The sequence below is a fragment of the Phalangium opilio genome, unplaced genomic scaffold, assembly GCF_054372755.1.
Source record: "Phalangium opilio isolate 3A_F unplaced genomic scaffold, DU_Popi_V2 ptg000217l_1, whole genome shotgun sequence".
In the NCBI taxonomy this organism is placed as follows: Eukaryota; Metazoa; Arthropoda; class Arachnida; order Opiliones; family Phalangiidae; genus Phalangium; species Phalangium opilio.
In genome coordinates, this window is record NW_028324218.1 from 4,726,913 (window position 1) to 4,737,484 (window position 10,572).

Here is a 10,572-nt window from a genome sequence, read left to right on the forward strand (position 1 = left end):
GGAAATTTCTTATACAAGAAAGTACCTGTCGGACGATGTTTTCCTTTTAGAATAAACCTTTTATTGCACAGCATAAATACTTGTACAACAAAAATGATAAAAATCTTACCAAGATATTAGATTCTTTTAACAAAATATTTGCGGGTGGGGTTTGTTTTATTTTATTTTTTAATAATACTAAGAGGTATTTTCAAATTCTAACTACAGGTTACTATTATGATCAGATCAAAACACGTAAAATTCGCCATATATAGATTTAGGCTTAAGAGGTAAAAGGCATTGGGAAAAATATGTTATCGTTTTCTCTGTATAGTTTATACCCCTCTTTAGTGTATATCATACTCTTGGTAAAGTGTTTTAAATGCATTCGTGTAAAAATCATTTTAACATTCTGTATTTTTGCTCAATCATACTCTTATATGCATTTTGTTCTTCCGTAAATTTTATGTTTTATAAATGCGCAAGTATACATAGGTTGTGGTAAAAAGTGTTACATTTTACACCAAACACACGTTATGTGTATCACACTATTTTGCAACCGAAACATTTAATTCCATATTAGATATAAAAAATATTATCTAAAATTGGAATTTCAGAAGTAAGGGTTACAATAAATACTAATGGCTATGTATGATTCTCCAAGTTTATCGTTCTTCTGTTAGGCTTAGCCAAGGCCTAACGACTTGAATGGTTTAAATTTGATTTAAATAATAAAAACGCTAGGATATTTGATTTTAATCTTCATTAACTAATAAAAAAATACCTAGATTATATTAAGGTAAAAAAATTAACTAAGTCAACTTTAACGTGACAATAATTAAATCATTAGCCAACTATCTAAGCCTAAATTGGTTTGCTTACGGAATCCAAAAAATGGCCTCTGCTGGACTTACAATGGGGCGAGTTATCGTTTATAAAATATCTTAATTAAACAAAAATAAACATAATTATGCTAATAATAAAAATGAGAAGTTTTGTTTTTTGTCGTGTATAAATTAGAGTTTCTTTGTCGATTTGACAAAATTGCAAGTTGCAAATTACAAAGAACAGTTAGAATGTTGCGAATTTGCACATTCTCTTTGTTGTTGTGATATATTAGTAGTTGTATAAAACTTAAACCCGGTTAGTTTATATATAATATTTTAATGGAAGAATTAAGAGATAGTTTAGCGATAGTTTAAATCTTAAGAAAGACTAAAGAAATAAATTACCCAATTAAGTGTCCCGTCGTCTGCTATTATAGCAGACGGATTTAAAAAGCTCCACAGCAAAAGTACTCATAATAATTAAGATTTACACTCCTTAGGAGTTATATATTATCAAAATATAACTTAAATTTCCCTAAATGTTAAATTAGAAAATCACCGAGATAGACAAAGCCATTATCCCTCCCTATTTCAAAGGGAACCGAGGCTTAAGTAAAGAGTTCATTTAAGATTGAGAGCAGACGCCCCGCCAAATAAAAACAAAACCACTTACAATTTTAAATAAATAAAAACCTAATTAAATGCGCAATTAGTCGAATTACTTAGGGTGCGATAGTAGTTCGGCATAACTACTGACGGTGCTCTGATTACTTTCGATTGGCGACAAACTTTCCTGCGATGAATTTGGCTCGTACGGCGATTCCGCGCATGTCGGAGCATTGGCTTGCTCTAAGGCAGTTGGTTCAACAACCGCCACCGGTAGTATCTCAATTGTAACCGGGTTATCAGCGAATGAGACATTGTTAGGCATATTGTTACCTTCTTTACTAGTATCTTTAGAAGTTGAAGGTACTTCAGATGGTGTCTCGACGCCTTCGGGGTCAGTTACCGATATGACAGTGGTTGGATTGGCAGCGTGGTTATTTGTCATGTCCCTGCTATGTCTGTGCATCATATGTGGTACGGAGGCGTGTCTATTCAGAATCAAAGAACGTCGTTCCTCGATGGTACCTAAGTCACCTCTCCGAGGAATGGTTATATTTATGCCTTCATCGGATCCGTGTGAATCTTTTTCATCATGCGCGGTCACCGAATTCTTATGCCTTCCATCGTAATGCACGGAGTTCAAATTTTCGCTGACCGAACTGGTATGGTGTTTGTTCTTGTTGGGTGTCTTTAGAGTAAACGATGGGAAGATTGAAGAACTATCCTTCTTGGGTGTGACACCATTGTTAACATTCTCCGTGCTTGTCGAACCCATAATCATGTTGAAGATCTTGGCACCCAGATTCTCGGGCCGGAAACCAGAATGAGATGTTGTGTCGCCTTGGTTGTCATTCAGCGTTTGTTTGGAGGCGCTAAGTGAATTGTAGCTCGGTGGTACCAGGTCGTTGGTAGGACTAGTTGGTGGGCTGTTGTAGTAGTTATGTTCTTCGTTGTCTTCCTCCATGATGGTCTCCATGGCGACGAATTCAGCTTCTTCTGGGTCGATGCTGTCAAGGGACAATTAAGTCTTTAAGTTAAAATTGGATGGAATTAACCCAGCGGTCGAGAGGGTTTGAGGGCCAAGGGAAAAATGACGTAATCGCGGGATCCCATCAAGACAGCCCTACAGTTAGCCCGGGCCGCCTAGAAGGTAGGGGTCCCAGGAAAACTGATCAAATTGCCGCCCCAGAAGGTAGGGGTCCCGGTAAAACTGACCGAATTGCCGCCCCCTAGAAGGTAGGGGTCCCGGGAAAACTGACCGAATTGCCGCCCCCTAGAAGGTAGGTCCTTGGGAAAACTGACCCAATTGCTCCCCTAGAAGGTACGGGCCTCGGGAAAACTGACCCAATTGCCCCCCTAGAAGGTACGGGCCTCGGGAAAACTGACCGAATCGCCGCCCCTAGAAGGTACAAGCCTCGGGAAAACTGACCGAATTACCGCCCCTTGAAGGTAATTAATATACAAGTACAATAAATAGATGTACTTACTCTAAATTGATGGCGGAACCTAAATGAGGTTGGGTACGCAAGTAAACGGATGATTTGGTGTAAGGCAATTGAGGTTCCAATTCATCCCAGTACTGGTCTTTCACCAGACGTGGGTGTCTTTGATACATCTCATCGACAATCATGAAAGAGACTTGAAGGTTTCTATCTAAACACCAATTGAGCTCAAAATCATCGTCATCCTCTCCTAACGGATTGATCAATTGTTCGGCCACCTTTGGGTTGGTCACAAATTGTGAACTCAATTAGTTCTAGAAGATCTGCTTTGGTACTGGTTACTGGTGAATAAGGGATGCCTACCTTTAACCATCCCATATAGAAAAAGAATTGAAGTATGGTAAAGACTGGAATGTAAAGATCTACATCATGACCGGCATATTTTTGACCGGGATCCAAGTACTGACGACCCATGACTGTTGCCAGGAAATAGGTGTAAATTGCCAATGTCACTACCTGCGCGAAATTATTTTGGATAGGTGTCAAATTCAATCGATGTGACAAAGGGTTATTTTAAAATTGTTTAAGACAAGTACCTGTGTATAAACTAAAGGTATACTGATCCAATCGTAACTGAATAGCATTCCACAATTACCACGAAACACGTGCATTTCCTGTGCGGGAAAACGTGGTCAGATTCCAAAGAGGTCACGTTTAAAAGTTTAAGAAGAAATAAACAAACTTACATCTAATAATGAGCGAAGTAGTTGGTCATCTTTGATTCGACCCTCTTTGCGTGCACGGACTGCTAAGGCGGTAAACCACTGAGCAGGCACCCACCATTTACCATGTGACACCGCAGTTTCGTCATAGACCATTCGCTCTTCTTTGGTCATCAACCCGGCTTCTTCCAAGTGGTCCAGGGTGGGGAATCGTTTCTTGACCGAGGTAGACACGCCCTGAAACGTGAGGACGGACAACAGACTGAGGTATCTGGCCAACGTTCGACGAATCATTCGACCTCGCTCGTCAACGCCATGGACGTACGCCGCAATCAACATACTGGTTCTGTTTATAATTTTATGATTAGTTAGGTCCTAAGATGAAGCGCGGTTGTGAAGGAATCGGACGTACTTATCAGGCCATGGGATAGCCATGTATTGTTGCCACCATCTTCCGACAACGATGGAAACGTAGAAACCCAAGACAAATGACAAGGGGATCAAGTTGGTGAAGGAATCACAGTATCTGGCCACACTTTCAAACACTCTGAAATTATATGTAATTAAAATTCTCCGATTTCACTACCATTAGATTCGTATCGAAATAAGCTTTCCAACGAGTACCCACAACATAGGGTTATATCAAAAATAATGTTTGTGACAAATTTCACAAATGTCACAAAATTTATACCTTGCATTGTTTCTACTCATTTTAAAGCTATTAAAGAAAAGAACTCAATGGCGATAACCATTTATCAATATTACGATTTGTGAAAATTTGTGACGTACCTCTTTTGCGTCTCCGAGAGAATATATCTGTAGAGCAAACTCAAACTGTAGTACAACCCGCAGAAAATGGCAATTTCACGATAGAGAAGCTTGTAAATACTGCCCCTCCATCTCAGCAATAATTTGGCAAAACCGCACAAACGGGCTTTGGACACATTCAACGAGTATGTAACCGTCATTTTTAATGTTCTTCTTTTTCTTCAACTAGTTCAACTAAGATAGTTTCGCGAGTGTGTCGAACTTAACTTAACTTACACCCTTCCGGATATGATTTATTTATATACTCCTGATATGAAAATTGCGGGAATTGACGTCAAAACCGAATTGAATCAGAATTGAAAAATATAAACAAAAGATCACACGAACTAAAAACAAAATTTCTCGAATTCAAAATAATCCTAGCGTTGTTTAAAAAATAATTTTACATAATAAAAATATTTAATTTATATTATAAATGTTAATAAATTCTTTTTATTTTTTCAAGTATCAGCGGCGTTACTGTAACGCCCTCTGTCAGGCAAGAGGACTAAAGGTTGATCGCAATGAATACGTTGAAAACAGATCATGGTTTAAGCTCCGTTGTAGGAGTTGTACTAATTCGGCAGTAAACGTTAATTGTTGATAAATGCACCGTACCAACACGGTTGTATTTCAGCTAAAAATAAAACAGAAAAAAACCTACGTGTAAAATACGTGTATGGGGATAGAGTAGAGTAGAGTAGGTCTAGGTTATAATATGTAATTGGATATGACCTAATTACGATTTGGAGTTTGTACTGTTTGATTTCGTTTTGTTATTCAGCTCAATGAGACCTTTAAAATGAGTACTCACACGATAGGGTTTGTTATTACTAAAATTCCCATGGAGTTCCTATAATAATTCATGGGATTCCTATGTAATATATTACTTATAAATCTATGATAGACGCAAAAATATCCATATACTATACCCGTTCACAGCACAAAATACTATTGATTTAATTTCAAAATACTTTAAATTCCCATACTAATTCATAAACCTTAGTTCCCATAGGAATGTTTTTAAAAATCTATGGGAATGTCAGTTCAAATTACCGTAGGTATACGTTGTTGGTACTCAAATAAAAGATCTCGGCGAGCTGAATACAAATATAATAATCATATTAATCAAAATTATTTATCTTAATCATAATTAACGATTAAATTTATAATAACATTAAAAAAGTGCAATTCCTTTCACATAAATCTGACAATTGACCCAAATATTCCACCAAATATTTTTCAATAAATGATCGTAAAAATCTTCGCTTTTCAAAATTGTTACCCTTCACCAAACATCTACAATCAATCATTCTGTCTCAACCTAAACCTTTACGCTGATTTTTCAGCTGCTTTCAGTAAACCAGTAATATCCGTTCATAGCAACAGGAATGCATACAGCTAATAGGAATTATTGTGTACCCATTTTCACTAAATGTATCTGGGGCGGATTTTATGGGAGGAGCTAACTAAACTAATCATTATGTATGACGAATTTTACCCATAGCGAATTTATAATCTATCTCGCTGCACGTTGCACCTCTCGCGAGCCTAGGAACTCGCGTTGCTACCCAACCAATGAAAATATCACAGTTAGAAACACGCCATCATAATTATCAAATGCGTGACGGGGGTAGTAAGTTCTCAAGCCCGGCCCACAAACCCGCACGCATAGAAATAAATAGGGGGCACAATTATTCCTAGTAGCTGTATGTATTCCTAAAAGCAAATATAATAAAGCAAATCTTAATTTACTTTTGGCGTTGCGAAATGGCAAACATATTTCGAGAAAAAAGGTCTTTTACCCCTTTAAGTCAAAACCATGAACTCACGCGTTACCTTTTACCAACAAAAAAACGTGACTGAAAATAAGTTAGGCCTAATTCAATTGAAATATTTTTCTTAAATCGTGGAAAAAAAGGTAAATTTTTATTAAAGACTGATTTACAATAATATCATCTTTATTTATAAGGTAATTTTCTAGAGATCGTACGATATAAACAATGGGAAAATTGAAGATAAAACAATACGGTTCTCAACACCCAAATCGATATAGTTTGTAACTAGGTCAAATTTTGTTGTGTTTTCACATAAAATAGGTCTCACGCTATTTTCCTATGGGTTTGGGAATTGAATATTTAAACTATGAGGTAAATTTGAATTCGAGTTAAAAATAATCACGTTAAATCTAGGTTAATTATACATGTGTCTACTGGATATTTTCTGAATTACATAATTAAATGCTGAAGTGGATATTAAAACATAATTTTATTTCGAACATGTCTATTAAATTATAATATTAATAATTACGAATTTTCCACAATTTTTCAAAATAATTATGAATTTTTCCTGATTTATAAATTAATTATGAATTTTTCCTGATTTATAAATTAATTACGAATTTTCCATGATTTTCCAAAAAGTTATGAATCTTACCCGACCAAAAAAAAAAGATTATTAAATTTTCCTAAATAATTACGAATTTTCCCTGATTTTTCAAAATAATTACGAATTTTCCTCGAGTTTTAAAAATAATAACGAATTTTCCCCGATTTTTCAAAATAATTACGAATTTTCCCTGAATTTACAAAATAATTACGAATTTTCCCCGATTTTTAAAAATAATTACGAATTTTCCCTGAATTTACAAAATAATTAGGAATTTTCTCCGATTTTTAAAAATAATTAGGAATTTTCTCCGATTTTTAAAAACAGTAACGAAATTTTCTCCGATTTTTAAAAACAGTAACGAAATTTTCCCTGATTTTTTAAAATAATAACGAATTTTCTCCGATTTTTAAAAACAATAACGAAATTTTTCCTGATTTTTATAAATAATAACGAAATTTTCCCCGATTATTAAAAATAATTACGAATTTTCCCCGATTTTTAAAAACAATAACGAAATTTTCCCCGATTTTTCAAAATAATTACGAATCTTACCAATTTCCCTAATAGTTCAAACTCTTCCCTAAACAAAGACCACCTTTTGTTCTTTCAAATTCTTTCCTTATATTCAAGATATTATGATTGGTTCAAGTAAGGGAGTGTTTTAGACCATCTGTCGAACCTCGTGGCAAGATGCAGATAAAAACATACACAACTTAACTTTTATCAAAACTACACGAGGTTTAGATAATTTTTATCAAATGTTTAAAAATGGGTCACGTTTTAATTCAAATGAAATACGGAAATAGATCTCGTATAAAGTGTTTAATAAAAGGGTTTATGTATCACGTTTCCGAGATAAAACACCATCAAATTGAAGGACAATTTCACCACACAATTAATCAGATATTTAACAACTTAGAGAAATCAATGGATTGTTTATAATTTTTATTAAAGTATTTCACTGAATGAATCATGTATAACTTTTTTTTTATTATACTGTTAGAAATTGGGAGTCTATAAAAATTCAATACATAGTAACGCATTAACAAGGCGTTCTAAAGAAATTTAGATATTCCGTGGCCAGCATCTACCTAACAATATTGATCCAATATCGAGGGATTACTATATATAGACAATCCCTTCAGTGTTTCATTGTGTTATATGGTTTAGCCGCACGTTTTTCTTTAGGTATTTTTATATAGTTGGCTATTTCTTTTTGTTAAATGTTGTACAATGAAAAGATATGTTTTTCTGAGTATTGTTCAATGAGAAAACGTATTTTCCCGTCTATAGTCCAATTTAAAACATGTTTCTACGTCTATAGTCCAATGTAAAACATGTTTCTACGTCTATGGTTCAATGTAAAACACGTTTCTATGTCTATAGTCCAATGTAAAACACGTTTCTACGTCTATGGTTCAATGTAAAACACGTTTCTACGTCTATGGTTCAATGTAAAACATGTTTCTACGCCTATAGTCCCAAATAAAACATGTTTCTACGCCTATAGTCCCAAATAAAACATGTTTCTACGCCTATAGTCCCAAATAAAACATGTTTCTACGCCTATAGTCCCAAATAAAACATGTTTCTACGCCTATAGTCCCAAATAAAACATGTTTCTACGCCTATAGTCCCAAATAAAACATGTTTCTACGCCTATAGTCCCAAATAAAACATGTTTCTACGCCTATAGTCCCAAATAAAACATGTTTCTACGTCTATAGCCCAATGTAAAACATATTTTCCCGTCTATAGTCCAATGCAAAACATGTTTCTACGCATATAGTCCAATGTAAAACATATTTTCCCGTCTATAGTCCAATGCAAAACATGTTTCTACGCATATAGTCCAATGTAAAACATATTTTCCCGTCTATAGTCCAATGCAAAACATGTTTCTACGCATATAGTCCAATGTAAAACACGCTTCTACGTCTATAGTCCAATATAAAACACGCTTCTACGACTATAATCCAATGTTAAACATGTTTCTACGACTATAGTCCAATGTTAAACATGTTTCTACGACTATAGTCCAATGTTAAACATGTTTCTACGTCTACAGTCCAATATAAAACATATTTTCCCGTCTATAGTCCAATGTAAAACACGTTTTACGCCCAATAAAAATATTTTCCGTAACTAATAAAATTGAACCACTTAAACTCAATAAAACCCATAAAATCCGCGGTCTATTTGTAATTATTACGCTCTCTACGGGGTATCCCTCAACCACAAGCGGTACTGTAGACACAAAACCAGATTTTACCAGTCAGTAGTCTCAGTCCGCGAAATGTCACAGACGATCCAACAACACTCTCCTTGCTACCGCGGTCCACCATTCTTAGACTTATATTTATACAATCAAGAGGTTATAAAAATCAGTATCTTACCAGAGAGGATGAAGTGAATTTCGAAGATACTATACGGTCAAATCGAAACAGACACTTGCGAAATACCGTAAGAAATTTTAACAGAAATTGAAGTTAGGCTTAGCGGTATAACGGTGAAGCAATGGTGAAACTTCAAAGTATATACCGTAGAGAGCAGAGTAGATTTTACGTAAGCGACGTTAGTTCGCTAGACTCTCTAGCTATGTCGATGATCGCAAAGCGAAAACGTTTTTTATTTTCGACCAGGCTGCCGTATATCACGTGATTAAGCCTTTGCGCATGGCATATATGCTCTATAGTTGTAGCTATATAGTTCAAGAATCGTTTTCAGCGTACAGAAACCTGGCGCGTATTAATACTCAAACGTTACACGTGATAGGATTAAAAACAGTCCGTGAAAATTACTTTTGAACATGCGTGTACTATAGGGAGATCGTATAAAACACGCTAATTTTGTTAGAGACTTCAAAGTGGGTGGTTTTTCTAGCACACTGTACGTGGAAGGAAAGTTTTACTTGTTAAGCCTAATAGTCAAGCCTATTTCGTATTAAAATGATATTCAAAATACTTAAGCCTAAAATCATAAACTTCTACTTGAAATTTCTTATTATTAAGCCTACATTTTAAGCCTATTTCGTATTAAAATGAAACTACGAATACTTAAGCCTAAAATCGCAAACTTGGGCTTGAAATTTCTTATTATTAAGCCTAGATTTTAAGCCTATTTTGATTTAAAACTGAAATTAAATTTAAAAGACTCAAAATATCGAGTTTTTACGCCTTAACCGAACCCCAATATCTTAAGCCTAATTCTCTCAGCTTAAATTCAAAAACATGACATGGCAGTTTTGATTGACCCTGAGTGTATGTAGGCCTAGTAGCTCCTAGACTTCGAAAACAAGTGTGTCCGTGACCCTTTAACTAAATCTCCAAAACCAGCTGATTGAAAGAGAATGATGAATCAAAATGCGTATAACCTTTTAAGAGTAGACAAACATTTCTTATCAACAGTATTATGTTTATCACGTCTGGCATTGGCCAAGGCCTAAAAAATAACATAACAATAACAGCAGAAAAATAAAGTTTCTTAAGAAGAATTCAGGCCTATTTTCTCCGAAGATGCTGAATGAATTTTTGGACGAGTTTATCGAGGGATATTTCACTTTATAATTCCATTTCTATTTAATATTCTGTTGTTTCTGGAATAGATTTAATTTTAAAAGTAGGAATGGAGAACGGAGTATTGTGGGCGCGCGTCAAAGTCCCGGACCCCCTTCCACGGGACGGAGGGGGGGGGGTATGAAAGAAGAGGCGGGTGGGTCATAGCGACAGAGGTAAAAAGGAATTACCTCTGTATTTTTCGCCGTCCCCGTCAGCAACGTCATCAAAACGTAGTTTAAGT

General features: G+C 35.2%; 1 protein-coding gene across 1 annotated transcript; it reads right to left on the reverse strand.

Moving 5' to 3' along the window:
- Positions 1-876: 876 nt before the first annotated feature.
- On the reverse strand, positions 877-9,593 carry LOC149615820 (bestrophin-4-like). Its single transcript, XM_089856822.1, has 8 exons — positions 9,171-9,593; positions 4,366-5,020; positions 3,989-4,123; positions 3,601-3,922; positions 3,451-3,528; positions 3,218-3,370; positions 2,900-3,132; positions 877-2,419 (listed from the first exon to the last, which is right to left on the reverse strand). Exons 2-8 carry the CDS (start codon positions 4,542-4,544, stop codon positions 1,525-1,527), a joined length of 1,995 nt encoding a protein of 664 aa, XP_089712948.1. The 5' UTR covers positions 4,545-5,020; positions 9,171-9,593; the 3' UTR covers positions 877-1,524.
- Between the last annotated feature and the right edge of the window lie 979 nt (positions 9,594-10,572).